Below are 20,555 nucleotides of genomic sequence, written 5' to 3' on the forward strand. Positions count from 1 at the left end.
TCAGGAAGTTTTTCCTCCTGAAAAGAATCTTCCAAAATATTCATATGCAGCTACCTGACCATGATAAAATTTCTTACTTTTGCTTTTAAAAATAAGATTCCTCTTATTATTTATTGAAATGAACAAAAATGTAATTAAAAATTCTTCACATGCACTAGTTTATTAATAATCAGAGTCAAGCAAGTATTACAAACTACTAAAAAGACTACATGAAATGGACTTCATCCCATGATAAATGCTTGCATAAATTGCTAACTTTCTGATGTAAGTACACAGATTCGACTTAATCGCTGCCAGTAATCCAAAGGCCAGCATTCAGTTAACAATGATTTTGAAGATATTTCATTAAGAATTAAAAGAAACCAAATTTCAAAAAGGGATTTATTTTTGCAACAGTTTTCTTTCCTACTAACATGAAATGAGAATTTTAAATAAAGACACTAATTAAGTCTTATTTCTAACTCTCCCATGTTGCCTTTTTAAATTCTAGTGATTTAGTGAGAAAAAAGGTTATTTCTCTTCAGCATTATAAACATGAATAGAATTCCTCAGCTCACACTGTTTTACCACTGAAATATCAAAATAAGACAACAGAACACTAAGTGGAGATCAAGATTATACTATCCAAGAGAACAAACACTCCCAGTGCTCTTAGTATGGAGTGGCTTGCTGAGCTTTGTAATAATAATATAGTTACAGAAATATACATCATGGTTATATCAATTAGTTTTTAGAGAATAGGAATGTTTCTAAATTCCATAAACATATCATACAGCTTTTTCAACATTCTACTCAATTTCTTTCAACAACTAATTTAAAATCTCCATTTCCAAAGTTGCTCTTTTTTACAAGTCTGTACATAAGTTTAATAATTCAGAAACTTTAAAAAGCAAAGTTTCAGTGACAAATCACAGTAAGAGGGGAAGCAACATACTATAAATCAATTTATCAAGTTTACCTACCAAAAGAATACATTGAAGTTAATATAAAACTTACAACTCAGGAATAATGTTAAAGAAAACAGTGGAGCAGGACACTCAAAGAATTAGTCCTTCCACTAACAGTGGTTCTCAACCTTCTAGCCCTTTAAATACAGTTCCTCATGTTGTGACCCAACCATAAAATTATTTTCGTTGCTACTTCATAACTATAATGTTGCTACTGTTATTAATCGTAATGTAAATATCTGATATGCAGGATGGTCTTAGGCGACCCCTGTGAAAGGGTCGTTTGACAGCCAAAGGGGTCGCGACCCACAGGTTGAGAACCGCTGCACTAAAACAATCATTAGCTGGCAAGAACTGACAGAATCAAATCTGGAATCAAAAACTTGAAGCAACCAGGGAATTGCTTAATGGAAAAAAAAAAAAAAGGTGGCTCAATTTCAATATGAAAGCATTGTGAAATTTTTGTTTACCTGTCTACTATCTCCCATTCCCCAAATTGTTGGTTGTACAGATAGAAGCTTATTTTCCTGGAGTAGCTTACTGGTTGTCAAGGGGTTAATATAGGCCTTATTGTTAAAATACTACAGTTGTGTGTTTTCACCTGCCTGGCAGTTCCCTAAGGAACTGATGCAGAAGTTAAACCTTTATTTCACAACCCCATCCACCCTAGAGTAGCTTTCTGAGCATCTACTAAAAGATTAAGAACATACACTAGCAGGCAAAGAACAGAAAAGAGAGAAAACAGCAGACACGCCTAAAAGACTGGGAAGTAAGAAGCTACAGTAGAAGTTTCTTATGGAAATAAGGGCTTGGAAGGGCCGCTACATACACCATAGAAACCAGAGTGCAAAACGTATGCCCAAGACCAGACGCATGCTCAGAAAAGACCTGAGAGGACCCTAGATTTGCACTTCTGGGTTTGGAACAGGCAGGAAATGGAAGGTCTTGAAGACACAGTAGGCAGTCTAGCTCAATGTTGAAGAAGTGCCCCGGCTCAGAGACAAGCTGCAAAGACCAGAAGAGTGGCTCTATTTTTCTTTTCCTTTTGGGCTCCAGACAGATATGGTTGACTGCTGGGATAATAAAACAGAAACTTCATTGCCCACACACTAAAAGAAATACAGCCTTTGCAAAATATAATTTGGAAAAGTCACCAAACAAACTGGACCACTGCAGCCCTCAACAATAAAAAAAAACAACAAACAGCCAGCACCGGTTTGGCTCAGTGGATAGAGCGTCGGCCTGCGGACTGAGGGGTCCCGGGTTCAATTCCGGTCAAGGGCATGTACCTTGGTTGCGGGCACATCCCCAGTGCGGGGCGTGCAGGAGGCAGCTGATCGATGTTTCTCTCTCATTGATGTTTCTAACTCTCTATTCCTATCCCTTCCTCTCTGTAGAAAATCAATAAAATATATTTAAAAAACAAAAACAACAACAAACTATAAGAAAGGGGAGAATCTGATGATCAGAATTATATCACTAGAGGTCCAATGAACGAAATTCGTGCAAGGGGAGTTGGCCCTCACAGCCCCAGCTCTGTCCGAAAGGTCGTCTGGATGATCGTTCTGCTGTTCGGCTGTCCAGTCTAATTAGCATATTACACATTTATTATTATAGATAATATTAAAAATACCCAGTTTTCTACAAAAATTACAAGGAATACAAAGAAGCAGAAATCTATGGCCCATTCATAGTAAAAAAATAAATGGACAGAAATTGTCCCTGAGGAAGACCAGACTTGGACTTAATAGAAAGATATTTATTTTATTTATTTTCCTCACCTGAGGATATGTTTTCATTGTTTTTGTTTTGTTTTGCTTTAGAGCGAGAAAAACATCAATGTGAGAGAGGAACATCAATCAGTTGCCAAAGGTATCCCGACTGGGGTTCCCACAACCTAAGTATTTGCCTTGACCAGGAATTGAACCCGCAACCTTTCTGTTTAAAGGTCAATGCTCCAACTAACTGAGCCACCCAGCCAGGTCTAGAAAGACTTTGAACCAACTGTCTTAATCATACTCAATGAACTAAATGTAGAAGAACTAAATGAAATCAGGAAAGCAAGTAGTAAACAAAAAGAGAATATCAATAAAGAGAAAGAAATTATAAAAAGGAAACAGATATCTTGATTCTGGTAAGTAAAATAGAAAAGTTCAACAACAGATCTGAACAAGGGGAGTAGGGGGGAATGAGCAAACCTAAACACAGAACAATTGACATTAACCACTCTGAAGGATAGAGAGAAAAAGAAAACGAAGAAAAATGAACAGAGACTAAGGTGCCTGTGGGACACCATGGAACACCAATATAAGCATTAGGGAAGCCCCAAAAGAAAAAAATAGAAATGGGCAGAATAAATATTTAAAGAGATTCTCAAATTTAATGAAAGACATGGATCTATACATTAAAGAGGCTCAGTAAACTCCAAAGAGGATAAATCAAAGTCATCTACATTGAGAGACATAATCAAACTATTGAAAGAAAAAGAATCTTGAAAACAGCAAAGATAAAGCAACTCATCATGTACAAGGAATCCTCAATAAGATTAGCAGCCCGTTTCTTATCAGAAACCATGGAAATGAGGACCTCTAGATGATATATTTAAAGTGCTGAAAGAAAAAAACATATCAAAGAGTATACTATATCTAGCAAAACTATCTTTTAAAAATTAAGAAAAAATTAAATATATTCCATTTAAACAAAAGCTAAAAGAATTTGTCACTAGTAGAAAGCCCCACAAAAAATTCTAAAACAGAGTTCTTTAAGCTGAAATGAGAGTAGAAAGTAACTCAAAGCCACATGAATAAAGAATTCCAGTAAAGGTAACTATATAGGTAAATATAAATGCCAGCATTAGTGTATTTTAAGTTTTTAAACTCCTCTATTTTTCCAATCTGATTTAAAAGACAAATATATAAAACACCAAATCTATGTTAATAAACACACAAGGTATAAAGATATAATTTGAGACAACAGCACAAAGGTGGTAAAAGAAAGTGAGCTATATAGAAGCAAAGTTTTTGTATTCTATTGAAGCAAAGTTAATATCAATTCAAAATGCACTATTATAAATTTAGAATGTTAATTATAATACCCATTGTAACCATTAAGAAAATAAGTAAACAATGTACAAATAAAGGAAATGAGGAGAATTAAAGTTCACTTAAAAAAATCAAATGCAGACAAAAAGAGCAGTGGAAGAATTGAGGAACATAAAAAAATATACATAGAAAACAAAGAGCAAAATGTCAGAAAAAAGTCCTTCACTATCAGTAATCATGTTAAATATAAATGAATTTATAATTGTATGTCATATCCCTACAATGGAATACTGTTTTGTGATAAAATACTGATACATGCTACAACATGAATGACCTTAAAAAAATTATGTTAATCGAAGGAAACCAGACACAAAGACTACATAATGTATAATACCAAATTATCTGAAATGTCTAGAAGAGGCACATGTATAGAGACAGAGCAAGGAGATTAGTAGCTGCCAGGCTCTGGGACAAGGGGGGAGAATGCAGTGACTGCTAAAGGTAAGGGTTTTCTTTTGAGAGCGATGAGAATGTTCTACAGTTAGACTGTGTTGATGGTTGCACAACTCTGTATATACTGAAAACCACTCAATAGTACATTTTAAATGTGTAAACTATTTAGAATATGATTATTTCAATAAACCTTTTTACTAAATCTTTTTATATGTGGTAAATGGACCAGCACTTTTGGCATGAAGTAAAAGCTAGTTAAAAATCAAAATCTGCCCAGCGAATGGCTCAGTTGGTTGACTGCCATCCTGTACACCAAAATGACTGTGGGTGCGATATCTGGCAGGGCACATGCCTAGATTGTGGGTTCGATCCCCAGTCGGGGTACTGATTGATGTTTCTCTCTCACATCAACATTTCTCTCAGCCTCTCTCTCTCTTTCCCTCTCTCACTCTAAAACAAATGGAAAATATTCTTGGGTGAGGATTGAAAGGAAAAAAAGCAAAATCTCAGCCCCACCCCAGACATGCCAAAATAAAACCCAAATGATTCCTATGTACATGAAAAGTTAGCATGCATTGCCTAGGGCAGTGATGGCGAACCTATGACACACGTGTCAGAGGTGACACACGAACTCATTTTTTCAGTTGATTTTTCTTTGTTAAATGGCATTTAAATATATAAAATAAATATCAAAAATATAAGTCTTTGTTTTACTATGGTTGCAAATATCAAAAAAATTTCTATATGTGACACGGCACCAGAGTTAAGTTAGGGTTTTTCAAAATGCTGACACGCCCAGCTCAAAAGGTTCGCCATCACTGGCCTAGGGCAACTCTACCACAGTGACAATCTGAGGCCTTAAAGTACTAAGTGGCTTGCTAAATTCACATGCTCCATCTATATATATAAAAGCCCAGCAACTGGAAGGGCGGAATGACCAGAACAACCGGTGGCACTGCGGCAGCCAACCAGCCTGATCTGGCCCCTGATCAGCCCCCAACACCCTGATCAGGGGGTGGGGCTGGGCAGCCAACTGCCCACAGCCCCTCTCCATGGCCGTCCCCATCCCCGATTGCCCCCCTCACACCAATCGGGGGTGGAGCTGGCTGGCCAATCACCCTCGGCCCTTCCCCCCTGCCAGCCCGGCTTGATGGGCCCCCATCAGGGTGGGCCGGCTGGACCCACCTGTGCGCGAATTCGTGCACCGGGCCTCTAGTCTACCTACACTAATAAAAGAGAAACATGGTAATTGGCATACGACCGCTACCCTTTTCATTGGCTAATCAACGAGATATGCAAATTAACTGTCAGCCAAGATGGCGGCCGACAGCCAGGCAGCTTGAAACTAACATGAGGCTTGCTTGCCTCAGTGACGGAGGAAACCCCGCCTGCAGTTTAAGAAACATTGTAACAAATACCGCCGGACTTCAGCCAGCAGATTCGCAACATTGTATGCAAAGGCCAGAAACCTACTTTCAGCAGCGGAGGCGGCCTAAGAGCTGGAGCCAAGCCTCAAGGTAAAGCTGGCCCAGAATAAAAAAAAAAAGAAAAAAAGGAGCGGTTGGGAGCTTCAGTCACCCCCAGCCTGAAAACAGCCCTCAGCCCCTTACCCAGTCTGGCCAGGCACCCCAGTGGGGACCCCTACCCTGAAGGGTGTGTGACCAGCGGCAAACAGCCATCATCCCCTCACCCAGGCTGGCCAGGCACCCCAGTGAGGACCCCCACCCTGATCCGGGACACCCTTCAGGGCAAACCAGCCAGCCCCACCCATGCACCAGACCTCTACCCTATATAGTAAAAGGGTAATATGCCTCCCAGCACCGGGATCAGCAGAGCCATGAGGCCTCCCGGCACCGGGATCAGCGTGACAGGGGGCAGTGCCCAAACTCCCTGGTCGCCCTGCGGCTCTGTGTGTGACAGGGGGCGGGGCCACAACCTCCCTATCCGCCCTGCTCTGTTCGTGACAGGGGAAGGTGCCCCAATCCCCTGATCAGCCCTGCTCTGTGCCTGATAGGGGAGAGCTCCCCAACCCCCCTCCCCCCCACGGGCCCTGCCCTGTGTGTGACAGGGTAGCACCATAACCTCCCCATCAGCCCTGCCCTGAGTGTGAGAGTGGCGGTGCCCCAACCCCCTGATCGGCCCTGCTCTGTGGGTGATAGAGGGCGGTACCCCACCCCCTGATTGGCCCTGCTCTGTGCGTGACAGGGTACAGAGTCCCAACCCCCCTAATCGGCCCTGCTCTGTGTGTGACAGGGGGTGGCGCCGCAACCTCCCCATCGACCCTGCCTTGAGTGTGACAGGGTACGGTGCCCCAACCCCCCAATCGGCCCTACCCTGAGCGTGACTGAGGGTGGCATCACAACCTCCCAATCTCCCTGCTCTGTGCATGACAGGGGGCGGCGCCCCAACTCCCCAATCGGCCCTACCCTGAGCCCGACCAGGGGCTGCACCTAGGGATTGGGCCTGCCCTCTGCCACCCGGGAGCAGGCCTAAGCCAGCAGGTCGTTATCTCCCGAGGGGTCCCAGACTGCGAGAGGGCACAGGCTGGGCTGAGGGACCCCCCCACCCCCAAGTGTGCACAAATTTTTGTGCACCGGGCCTCTAGTATATATATAAAAGCCTCAACGACCATCCAACTGTCCAACCAGTAGCTATGACATGCAGTGACCACCAGAATGCAGATGCTCAATGCAGGAGCTGCCGAGCTGCGGTGACTTGGCAGCTGTGGCTCTTGGTGACACACCCAGAACCAGAGAGGAGGGAGCCCAATTCCAGGGTGTGTCACCCGAGAACCGCCCCCTCGCAATGTCGGAGACCTGGTTTAGGCCTGATCCCCGCAGGCCAGGCCGAAGGACCCCACCGGTGCACGAATCCGTACACCGCACCTCTAGTTCATTTCATAAACAAACACATTTTATACTTTAAATAACAGTTGTTTGCAAGTTGGTGTCTCCTAGTAGAAAGGGCACAAACTGTGTCTTTTTCTTTTTCACTTCCTAATTCTAAAGTTCTATTTACTGAATGGCTAAAATAAATTCATAACACAGACTGATTTTCTGAAAACAAGGATTACATTTTGCCTAATTAGCTTCATTACCAGTATAAGTAAATTTAAAACATCGTAACAGGCTTATAGACTACCAATGTTTGAAGACTCCTTTTTGAAAAATATAGCAAACCAAATCAGAATCTAAGTTTGCCAGAATATCAAGTTTTTCAATGAGTGAATGGAAAATGTATTTTGTAATTCTGATGTTACAAAATGCTATGACACAGCTCCACTAATGGAGTTACCCAACAGAGAGAAAACTTCTTGCTAGTGGTTCTTAATAAGTGTGTGCAAGAATGTGAGCCTGACAGAAAAGGACATAATATCTAACTAAGTGCAGTTTCAGTCCTGCAGTTGGTAGGTAGCCAACGTAGATCTGTGCTCATTCAACTCATTATCTTTGGTTTTTACTTGCCCTGGGAACTATGAAGCAGGAACAACCCTAAAGACACTGAAAAGGACTCACTGAGAGCCAAACTATCCTACATAGTAGATAGATTCATGAGGTAAGAAGGCTCACTATCTAATGCTAACTGGCTTTTCTAAATTTAGACTTCTGAGCTGGCCCCAGAAGAATTTACTACTAGTTAATAATCTTTCTGCCCATATTTAAATGGTCTAATAATTTAGTGTCATAAAAATGGCTAATACAGGGTGGGACAAAGTAGGTTTACAGTTGTTTATGAGGAAAATAATACAGTAATTAATAAATAGTAATACAACAGTAAGCTGTTTTCGTGTGCTCACAACTATAAACCTACATTTGCTCCACTCTATATATAGCTCTCAGCCACATTCGAGGTAAAAGAAGTTTGATACATTTGGATAATCATATAAAAATTATGTTGGTTTTCTTTCTTAAGAAGGCAGTTGTACCCAGTGACTAGATATTAAAGATAGTTTCAAAGAATGATATGAGCCACAAAAGAAGTGTCAATGGAATTAATCATTCAGAATTCCAAGTGAAAGAAAAGCTTGCTACATTTCAATGTTTGAGCTTAGAAATTTACAGCTAAGAGAGGTAAAATATTTCAACAGACAAAAGAAACCATCTTTTCCATTAACTCTTATAGTGTTTCCTCTTCAAAAGAATTCTTAGTTCAGCCCTAGCCGGTTTGGCTCAGTGAATAGAGCATCAGCCTGCGGACTGAAAGGTCCCAGGTTCGATTCCAGTCAAGGGCATGTCCCTTGGTTGCGGGCACATCCCCAGTAGGAGGTGTGCAGGAGGCAGCTGATAGATGTTTCTCTCTCATCGATGCTTCTAACTCTCTATCCCTCTCCTTTCCTCTCTGTAAAATAACAAAATATATTTTTAAAAGAAGAATTCTTAGTTCAAATATTGATATAGACTTTGCCTGGAACAATATGGAAAATATGCTGTTTCCAAAAAGGCAAAATGTACTGTAATATAGGTATACATTGTCTATAATACTGCCTCATCTAAAGTCATTGTCTGACTAATCTATTTGCTATCACCAATTAATGGGCCAGGAATGCCTTTTCTCAATTCCTCTAAGTTTTACTCTCCTGGCTCTAAGGCTCCTAAGCTAATAAGAGCACTTCCACCAACACACAAGAGTTCACTCTTTGGCTATGAAAAACTGACTCTGGCAAAAAAAACAAAACAAAAAAACAACAACAAAAAACCAGAATTCCTCATCCTATCTAATAAAAGAGAAACATGCAAATTGACCATACCTCTGCTACACCCACAAGCCACGCCCACCAACCAATCAGAAGCAAACATGCAAATTAACCCAACTAAGATGGCGGCAGCTATGGAGCTGGAGCATTGCCCCCAGCAATGGAAGAAGCCAAGCTCCCTGCCTGCCCTGCCGGCCCTGAGCTCCACTCAAGGCTACAAAGTTTCAATTATAGAAGAGAAATAAATCCCAGATACCTGCTTCCAGCCACCTAAGCCAGCAGGTGGACATCCCCCGAGGGGTCCCAGACTGCAAGAGGGCACAGTCCGGGCTGAGGGATCCCCCCCGCCCCCCTGCCAAGTGCACAAATTTTTGTGCACCGGGCCTCTAGTGTTACTAATATTAATCTTCTTTTGAAAAGTGTCTATACCCCTGGCTGGTGGGGCTCAGTTGGTTGAGCAAACAAAAGTTTGCCAGTTCAATTCCTGGGCAAGGGCATATGCCTGGGGTTGGGGGCTCAATCCCCAGTGGGGTGGCATGCAGGCGTGCTCTCACATCAGTGGTTCTCTCCCTCTCTCCTTCTCCCTTCTTCTTTCTAAAAATCAATAAACTAAAGAAAAGTGTATGCAGCAAGAAGAATGTGTAACAGTGCTCTTAAATATGAGCTGCATAGTAATTTTTTAGAAGTCTCAGCCTGCTATGAAATAAATTGTGTCCCCCTAAAATTCACATTAAAGCTCTAATCTCTAATGGGGAAGTAACTAGGGTTAGATGAGATCATGTGGGTAAGGCCCTCATAATGGGTTTAGTGGCTTTATAAGAAGAGAGATCACTCTCTCTGTCATATGAAGACACAGCAAAAAGGCTGCAAGCCAAGAGAGCCCTCAACAGAAACTGAATTGTCAGACCCTGACTGTGGACTTCCCAATCCCAGAACAGTAAGAAATAAATGTCTGTTAAAGCCATCCAGTGTATGGTGTTTTATTACAGCAGCCTGAGCAGACTTAAGACACAGCCTATGAAAAGAGAATATCAGATAAAAGTTGTACAGTAGTCAAGTCAATGAACATGATGACAAGATGCTACTTACTGAAGGCCCAGGCAAGATTTATAGTCAAAATCTGAAACACTGAAATTTATGACAGGAACTCTAGAGTTGCAACATGACAATGCTAAAGTGGCAACCCTGGCCTTGGGTCAGGTCCACAAGAAGAGAACTATATATACTCTGTGAGAAATTAATGCTATTCCAAGGCTAACTGAGGAGTTCTCTGTTTCCTTTAAATTCTAGTAGAGTTTATTTCATGAGAAACATCAAATGACCACCTAGCCTTCCAAATATCATCCAAAGATCACCAAAGTCAAATTCAGCAGGGGGAAAAAAGGAGACATATGTAATACTTTCAACAATAAAGAATTATTTTTTTAAAAAAATTCAGCAAACAACACTCTAATAAGCCAATTTCATTGCACAGACTTCTGTGTACAGAAGAGAAATCAACTTTATCAGCCTTATAATGTCTGAAGTCAGTACATTTAAATCTAGAAGCAGCAAGAGATTTCCTTAAATCTTTTAGGAAAGTTATCTTAATCTACTTGGAAAGTAGTTGCAAAAGCCTGCTTGTGGTACTCAGGTAGTAGGTAAAACAAATAGGGCAGAAAAGTGGTAGAGGGAATCAAAGATGTTCAGCTATATACTATGTAAAACCAGAAAATCCACATAACTATAGCACTGCCAAGTAAAACATGTGCTGATGAAATGTCTGAAAAGTTAACTAATAGGGAAAATAATAATTACCAATACATTACTTCACCAAACATATCTTTCTAATATTTTTAGCATCAACCTTTAAAGGGTCAAAAATTCCCTCTCTCTGAACTTACATTTGCACATAAACCTGGAGACAATGAGCTCGCAGATCAATTAATTCTTACTTAAATGAAAACCCTAAATAGTGCTTTGAAGTTTCTATGTCATTATATTGTTTAAATTGTTCAAATAATGAGAAACACCCCAAGAAGGTCTGCTTCTGAACTGGAAGAGAAGCACTCCAAAATAAATGACATAAACTTCATGAATTTAAATTAGGGAAAGGAAGACTGTTTATATTAAGTGACAAGCCTACCAAATCTCTAAGTAAGAACAATCCAAGGTCTTATCACAAACTTAATATTAAGAAGGAGAAAAAAAGGGAGTAAAAAGATAGAACAAGAAGAGCTATCAAGGGGAGAAAAATGAAAGTAAAATTAATAACATTCCCAATACTTACTGTATTATCAATTATTTCCATTAATCAATTAAAGCAATCTGACATCTAACAGTAAATTTTAAGTATTTGTAACAAAGGTCTTTATTTCAAAATTAAAGGAAGTTTGTTATTATACTTTTAAAAGCCTATTCTTCAGGCTTTCCATAACCTCTGTATAAGAACACTCATATTTTAGGACATAGTAAGAATCAAAGACTGACAGCTGTGTAGGTGTTAACAAATAGCATGTTAGTTCCAATAGTAGATGATATTGGCATGTTAATGGGCTGTGAGGGCCTTTTAAACTAGCTGCCTAACCACATTTTCCATCCCTTCAATCTATTCTACATGCTATGGCCAGATTAAGGGTAATATAATTTGCCAGCTGCCTATGATCTTTCAAAGATAATTCCTAACCAATACAATCTATAGTGGAGCTTTTTTTTGTTTTTTGTTTTTTATTAATCCACACCAGAGGATATTTTTCCATTGATTTTAGAGAGAGTGGAAGGGAGGGGGAGAGACAGAGAGAGAGAGAAAAAAAAACATCAATGTGAGACACATCAATTGGTTGCTTCCCACAGGAGTCCCGTTTGGGGCTAGGGCCAGGGATGGAGCCTGTAACCAAGGTATGTGCCCTTGACCAGAATCGAACCCAGGATGCTTCAGTCCACAGGCCGAAGCTCTATCCACTGAGCAAAACCAGCTAGGGTTAGAAGTGGAGCTTCGTATCTAGTACTGTAACCCCATATTACACACTGGAACACATAACAGTGATCTAAACACTGTTGCTTCATTGTCTTCTCCATCTCTGTCCAGTACTACCTTTCAATTATTACCACTAAAGCCAAGTTGTCTGAGTATTCTCTGATTTCGCTCAAATCAGAAGTAACCACTTCCTTCTCTAAATTTTCATCCTGCATTCTTAGTACTTCTCTTACTCAACAAGTTCTATCTTACTTTATGGTGAGTGGCTTGTGTACACAAATACTAGTAGTACACTCACTGATTACAAAAATTCTATCACGTCATCTTTTTGTCTCCCACTACACCTAGCACATAGTTCCATAAAGATCTGCTGATTAAAACAAACAAACAAACAAAGAAATAAAAAAAGAGAGTTGCTGATTCACTAAATAAACACTCTGGGAAAAATAGATATATTTTATGAGAAAAAAATACATTTATACATGTCACTTTTTAAACTAGAAAATCGAATGTTCAAATCAACTATGTGTTAATCCTTAAAACTGCTAATGTCTATCCTTTAACCTACATCCAAGTATATTCATTTCTCACAAACAGATCACCAAATGCTATGGTCTACATATCTGTGTCTCCCTGCAACATCCCAACTCATATGTTGAAATCCTAATCTCAAAGATGGTATTAGGAAGTGAGATCTTTTGGAAGTGGTACCCTCATGAATAGGATCAGTGTTACAAAAGAGACCCCCCAGAGTTCCCTTCCACCATTTGAGGGCACAGTGAGAAGGCAACAGCTATGCCCTAGAAAAAGGGCCCTCAACAGAATTTGACCATGCTAGCACCTTAATAGCACCTGATAGCACCTGAACTATCCAGCCTGTGAGAAATAAATTTCTTTTGATAATAAGCAGCCCAGTCTGTGGAATTTTGGAGCAGCCCAAACAGATCAAGACAACAAACTCACCTCAAACAAGCGTAAGTCAGCAGGAACTCTGTCCCCAACAGAAAGGCAAACTGTATCACCTGGAACCAAGTCTCGTGCAAGTGTATGTTCCAATTTTCCTTCACGCACACTGTAACATGAAACAGAAACAACCATGGCTAAAAAGGAAAGCCATGCCACTTTATTTTAAAAGGTGATTCCGGTGGGCTTGCCTGCAGAACAATCATCTGAGTCTGTTTGTGCAGCCCTGCACCAATAACAGTGCTTAGCACATAGTTGTAAACACACACACACACACACACACACACAATTATCTGTTGAATATCCACCTCTTAACAATATCAAAATCAAAGCCTGAAAGTATTAATAGTACAACTTGCTATACTGAACAGAGCATGCATTTTTCATGTCAGATTAATGGTTTCTATCTATGTTTAAATAAGTCTGTGGTGGTGGGGTGGAAAACAGAGGCTGGATGGACATGGGCAAAGGGGGCGGAAATGAGGACATCTGTAATAGTGTCAACAATAAAGTTTAAAATAAATAAAGTATGTTTGCAAGTCAAAAAGCCTATGTTTAAAAATAATAATAAACAAGTCTGAGACCACAATGTATCACTGCACTAGTCACATTCAATTTCTATTTTTAAGAGTAGAAACCCATATCAGAGACAAAGATCATACCAATGGCATTCTGGTGGCATAAGTTTTCTCAGTTCTTCAAGAGACTTTTCTGAACGATATTCCTATTTAAAACAAAGAAAGAGGACTTAATATTAAAATATTTATTTATAAAGAAATGTAAATATGTATTTTCCTAAGTACATATTCCATATTAGACTTAAATACTGATCTCAATCATTATTTTAAAATTTCCCAATTCTTATCTTTTCCATTACTTGCAATTATATTCTGCACATAAAAGCTTGTCTCTTATTAAATAATGTTTCAGTGACAAACAATTTTGATTATTAAATATTCCCAATTTTATATTTTAATGTTAGTGTGCAAACCTAAGGTCAAGCTATTTGTAAGAAAATGAAGAAAACTGAATAGTATGTCCAAAAAGTATATAATTGTCAGTTATTAAAAGTTAAGATCATTGAACCTCATAATTAAGATAATTTTACTTTTAGTGTTTAATAACCAAAGAGGTCAATACAATTAACCTCAAGCGACATCTGATTTGGGGATTTAGGTCCATGCTAACTGCAAAGGTTTGTGGAATAAGTCTGCTTGGTTTCAGCCACTGCATTTATTAAAGTGAATAACACACTACCCTTGTGTAAAATTCCACATTGACTATGTTAAAATTGCAATTTGTTCATTTGTTTTTTGAGGATAAGGGCTATTTACCAAAACAACAAGCTACTAGGGTCTTCCATACACAGTGATAAAACTGTAAGAATCTTTCTGAAGAAAGTCACTACATATATCTATAGCACTATTAAAGATGCAAGAGGGTTCCAGTTATTGATCCAGTGGGTTATATCGCCCACATGGCTAAACGATAGCTGCCTTGAATGATGCCTAGCTTGGAATGACCTCTGTAAGACTAAGCAGTTCCACCTGCCCTAGGGCAACTTTTGTCTGTTCTAGGCAAGAGGATTCCCTAGAAACAGGTCCCTGGACAGTTGACTGATAGAGCTCACAAACTTGCTGCAGATAATCTGATTCCAACTGGTTTTTCTACACGGGATTTCTATAAAACTAATAAACTTATTAAATTAGATATTACTATAAGATGACAGTAAATATCCAAGGAATAAATCATAGATGTGAAAATAACCACAATCACTTAAGACTCAAAACAACATGAACTTCAAGATCATGATATATTACATTTCCCTCTCAATCAAAATAATCCTTATAATCTTATTAAACATGCTTTAGAATTTTTAGCTAATGAAACTTGCCAACATTGTTCTCAGAAGGTATCAGCTATTTAAATAAACATAAAACTAAGCCTATGTTTTTACGTATGCCTATACTTATCAATAAAAATCCTAAAATTGCCTCCACATTATTCACTTTTTTTTTTTTAAGTTCCTTTTCATAGCCCAACTGACATGGCTCAGTGTTTGAGCACTGACCTATGAACCAGGAGGTTTTGGTTCAATTACCCATCAGGGCACATGCCTGGGTTTCGGGCTTGATCCCCAGTGTGGGGTGTGCAGGAGGCAGCCAAGCAATGATTCTCTCTGATCGTTAATGTTTCTATCTCTGTCTCCCATTCCCTTCTTCTATGAAATCAATAAATATATATATATTTAAAGTTTAAGTTCCTTTTCGTATGTTTTATTTACTGTTTCAATATCTATGCTAAGTAGAGAGTCTGATCAAGATCAGAAAATCCCTTCTATGCAGAAATAAGAAATTTAAACCTTGGTCAACCTTTTTAAAATGGAAGAACATTTTTAAACTTATTGATGGATACATATCTATTACTATGCTTTTTGTTTCCATCCGCTTCAGTTGTCTGTAACACCATCAAATAAAAAACTAGATTTTCTTCATGCCACTACCTAAATCAAAGCAGTCAAGTTAGTCCCACAAATTTCCCAAGAGAGTTGTTTGTTTCTGAAATTATCTCATAAATAAATAACAAATTGTTGTGACAAACATTACCATGACCTAATAACTACAGATTCTTCCTTAAGCTACCTTCATTTTTAAGCAAGTAACTAAAATATCATTTCATGTGGGCAAAATAGGCTAACTACTCACCTGAACAAAGGCAACTGTAACGACGATAAGTATTGCCTAAACAAAACAAAGAAACATCCTTTTAAATCACACGTTATAACTTCAAAAATAACTATTAATTGTATTTTATTTTTCTGACTATTTGCAGAATCAAGATACCAGACACTAAGTATTGAAATGAACTGGGAAAGAAATCACAACTTTACTCTGCCCCATGAGGAAAAAACTGATAGTGGCTCGCCTCCCCAGGGGCAGCTTCTCAAACTTTCTGATCTCAGGATCTCTTTTGTTCTAAAAACTGACCAGTTCTTATTTATGTAGGTTATATCTACAGATATTTGTCATATTAAATACTTTTTCAGTTAGTTTTAATTTCTACTTACTAATTCATCTAAAATTAACCTATTACATGTTAACACAGCACATTTTTTATGAAAATTATATTTCCTCAAAAAAATTTTGTGAGAAAAGTGGTATTTTTCAATTTTTCTGTCTTTAATGCCTGCCTTAAGAGAATGCTGGACTCTCACATATGCTTCTGCATTCAATTTATTGAACTATGTTGATTAGGCCAAAGTATATAAAGAAACTCTAGCCTCACACATATTGTTGGGTAAAAGAAGAATACTTTAAAAGCTTTGCCAGACTATTGTGCATAGTCTTCTTTGCTACTACAACAAAATTAGACAAATGTTAGCTATGTAAAAGTAATGTGCAATGTAGAATATAAAACAGTATCAATGAACTTTTCATAATCTGTTATATTAAAATCCACTGATCTACCTTGCATTTTGAATTGATCTTTTATCACTAAAAATTCTGTCACATCATGCTCTGGTAATTTACAAAATATTGATTTACTTGGTTATTCAACTCATTCAAATGTTGGCACATTTCATAATAGTTAAAGAAAACCACACTCACTAAACTCACTACTGATCTCATGGGAATAAAGTCTTAAATATTGGGAAGCTATTTAGCACACAGTAATGTGTAAAAATTTGGCAAAATTCTAATTATCACTTGAAAGTTTGAATTTATATCACTGGCAACAAATTGTCAGTTGTTTTTCTTGAAGTGGAAGGCTCATTTTATTTACTTTCAGAAAAAGTATGTGTTATCCTAATTTTAATACCAGTTTGTCTATCAATCATTCTTTCAAGTAAAAGGCTAGTTCAGCTCACCATAATCACCTTCCTCAAGATAACCACTATACTTCAATATACAGAAGTTCTTTATGCATACTTGCCATTTCATTACACAGAATATTAAAAAGATATGTATGCAAGTGTCAAGATTTAATAAAATTAATTTTTACTGTTTTATCAAAAACATTCCTAAGAGAAATAATAAAAGAGAACAATGACTATTAGTACAATTTGGTGCCATTATATTGATTTGAGCCAAGGTTCTAACAGTTTTACCCACCATTGCTTTTGTACCACTGACTTAAATATCTACAGTGAACAGACAAATGATGTTTTAGTATTATGAAAAAAGTTGTATATGCTCACTGAAAGGGCCGCAGAGACTCCTGGGAGTCTCCAAACAAGAGTTCAAAAATTGCAGCTCTACATTAATTTCTACTGTGTTCTTATGCATAACACACTTGCTTTATTCAATGGTTTTACTTGCTATAAATTTTAATATTACAGTGAAACAAGAGGCAAGAAAAAAAAAAAGATGAGAAAATTTTCAATGAGAGTTAGAATACCCCAGCTGGAAAGAATAAAATTTTACATAGTAAATACAATGTGCATTGTTAAATCATACTTTTAGTTTCACAAACATGAAGCTTTAGTTCACAACTAGTCAAAATGTACTCTCAATTGGAAAGTAAAATAAATTGAAAATGTAACTGGAAAATTATTATAAAATATTTTGTATCTGTGAAATTACCAAATTGTTAAATTCTCACATGTGCCAATCACTAACCCTTGAACATTGTTTGAGATTACTGCAACTAAAAGCAAGTTGGAAACTAATGAAAACAAACCTGAGAAAACACTAAGGCATTTCTCAATTCATTTTCCAAAATAAAAGCCAATCCTAATCTCCATGATTAACTGATAGTTTAAAATATATATATATATATTTTTTCTTACCACAGTGATACTGACAGCATCATCAAACTGATGCATTAAAACACTGATGACTGCAGAAGCCAGAAGCAGCATAATAAGGGGATTTTTAAACTGAAAGTAAAAACAAACAGCAATTCAACAGTTTTGTATAAATGATAGTTGTGTCCGTCACTGCAAAAGCTTGAAAAAAAAACCCACAAAAAAAACTATTGAGACATGATTAGAAAATTACGAGTCTACATTTAGTTTACTTTGTATCTCTTCAATTAACAAAAATGTTTACACTTAACTACATTTAAAGTTACCACTTTATAACATCTTTCAGAAAAAAAGAAAATTAAATATCAATATCTAAAACCAATTACCTCCCTGGCTGGTGTGTCTCAGTTGGTGAGAGTGTTAGCCAGTACACCAAGAGGTGGCCAGCTGGATTCTAGGTCAGGGTACATACCCAGGTTTTAAGTTCAATCCCTGGTAGGGGCATGTATGGGAAGCAACTTACAGATGTTTCTCTCTCACATCGTTCTCTCTCTCTCTATCTTCCTATCTCTTTATTCAATAAGAAGCATGTCTTTGGGTGAGAATTAAAAAAACTAATTACCAATTTATTACAGTAAACATGTATTTTACATATTAGATTTTTTATATGTACATACATATGTTCCTACTAAAGCTAGAATAAGTGGAAAATGATTTTTAAGCTAAAGATTTAAGTTAAACACTGGGTAGAACACCTAAATTATTAGTTTAAAACAGTCCTCAATATTCCTATACCAAGTAAATTAGTGAAGATTACAATTCAGATTACAAAAAGGAAGCAGCCTTTTCCCAAGTTTGCTTTTTCTGACACCCATTCTAGCAGAGCCAGTAGTATATGAAGAAACAAGACCACAGCACCAACCAAGCAGGCAGCACTTAAGTGACCAAACATCGGAGCCACCCTAAATTTTTCCAGTGGGACACCCTACTCCTTAAACATCACAACTCTGTTGCCAGAATCTCCTTCACTGATGAGGTGGCGCGAGCTGCTGTCAAAACTTCAAAGTACCAAACTACAAAGAATCTATCCAGCAGAAACCCCCAGCCCTTGGTTACCACAGTTCTGAGGTGAGACGTCACCACCTCCCACTCCCTTTAGGGCTCTATTCCCTAGGACAGTGGTTCCAACCCTGCTTCACATCAGAATCATGTGAAGAACTTCTAACAAATGCCCAGGTTCACACCCCAATTAAATCAGAATCTCTGGGCATAGGGCCCAGGCTTCGGCATTTTTAGAGCACTCCACAAGTGACCTGACTGCATAGAGGACTGAAAAATCACTGCTCTAGCAAAATAAAACTACCAGTGCAATGTGGCTCAGGGCTGACAAACCACACACTTGACTGAGTCAGAGTCCCAATTTGAATACAGCTCTTGTCACTTCTGTGTGATTTTTAATCTCATTAAGCCCTAAGTGTTCTTCATCTAATAAAATAGCACCTTATACCAAAGATTGTGGTAAGAATTAACTAAGAATGTATATTAAAGAACTGTGTAAACCATAAAACCCTCTTCAATGTCAGATGTTATCATCACACTGAGGACAAAGCCCATGGTCTTTTTTTATTTCCCTCTAAAAAAGCTGTCATAGTATTAAGGACACCACTTACAGCAGTGGTTCTCAACCTTCTGGCCCTTTAAATATAGTTTCTCATGTTGTGACCCAACCATAAAATTATTTTCATTACTACTTCATACCTGTAATGTTGCTACTGTTATGAATCGTAATGTAAATATCTGATATGCAGGATGGTCTTAGGCGACCCCTGTGAAAGGGTCGTTTGACCGCCAAAGGGGTCGCGACCCACAGGTTGAGAACCGCTGACTTACAGGCTCAACAAATGTTAGGTTTTCCATAAAGGAGTAGAGTCACCTAATGCTTTATGATTGACAAGTGATATTTACTATTAATTACTGTTTGTGCTTAACTACATTATAGGCACTGGGTTCATTTCATTCTTACAGCAACCCCATGATGCAGGTTAAAAGACATTAAAAATTGTCTTTACTAAAAAAAAAAAAATTTGTCTGGCAAACTAACCCTACTAGTGGAAAATTGGCCATAGGATTCTTGCAGCTTTTCACACTAACATAACTTGTTATCAAGGTAAGAAAAAAATCTTACAATACATTTTTCGGAAAAGATTAAGCTATTGATAAAATGTAATTAAAAACAGCTATCATCTATCGATAGCTTACTACCTCCATTATTATCTCCATTTTATAGACAAGGCTCAGAGGATAATAAAGGTCATACAGATAGTATAAATAAAGGTAAAATATGTACCCAGGTGATCTGAATTCAAATTGTCAAACTTACTTTTACTAATTTTCTAATATTACTTTAAAATTTTTTTCTAAGATGTCCATATTACTTTAAAAAATGTTAGCATTCCTAATATAAAAAGGGTGTAAATTAGACATCTGCAAAGGGAACTACTATTAACAGTATCTCACCTGAGAAATATACTTCTTCCACAGTGGCTCATCTTCACTGATATCAAATTCATTCCAGCCATGGAAGGCTCGTCGATGATTTACTTCACATTTGTTTAGACCATTCTGAAGATCAGCCTATTAGATTTTACATATAAAAGTTATTGAAAATATTAGCAGAGAAAAAAAAAGAAAAATACAAGAGTATCTACTGTGTGCCCTGGCCGGTTTGGCTCAGTGGATAGAGCATCAGCCTGAA

At 37.9% G+C, this 20,555-nt stretch overlaps 1 protein-coding gene across 3 annotated transcripts in view; it reads right to left on the reverse strand.

Moving 5' to 3' along the window:
- Positions 1 to 20,555, reverse strand: part of ATP2C1 (ATPase secretory pathway Ca2+ transporting 1) — a 123,807-nt gene that overhangs the window by 56,535 nt on the left and 46,717 nt on the right. For all 3 annotated transcript variants that reach the window (XM_036332631.1, XM_036332632.1, XM_036332633.1), the window contains exons 3-7: positions 20,318 to 20,434; positions 17,843 to 17,932; positions 15,759 to 15,794; positions 13,716 to 13,777; positions 13,054 to 13,162 (exon numbers count right to left, since the gene is read on the reverse strand). In XM_036332631.1, coding sequence (XP_036188524.1) covers positions 13,054 to 13,162; positions 13,716 to 13,777; positions 15,759 to 15,794; positions 17,843 to 17,932; positions 20,318 to 20,434 — 414 coding nt within the window. The remainder of the gene's footprint in view (positions 1 to 13,053; positions 13,163 to 13,715; positions 13,778 to 15,758; positions 15,795 to 17,842; positions 17,933 to 20,317; positions 20,435 to 20,555) is intronic.

This window comes from Myotis myotis, unplaced genomic scaffold (genome assembly GCF_014108235.1).
Source record: "Myotis myotis isolate mMyoMyo1 unplaced genomic scaffold, mMyoMyo1.p scaffold_m19_p_13, whole genome shotgun sequence".
In the NCBI taxonomy this organism is placed as follows: domain Eukaryota; kingdom Metazoa; phylum Chordata; class Mammalia; order Chiroptera; family Vespertilionidae; genus Myotis; species Myotis myotis.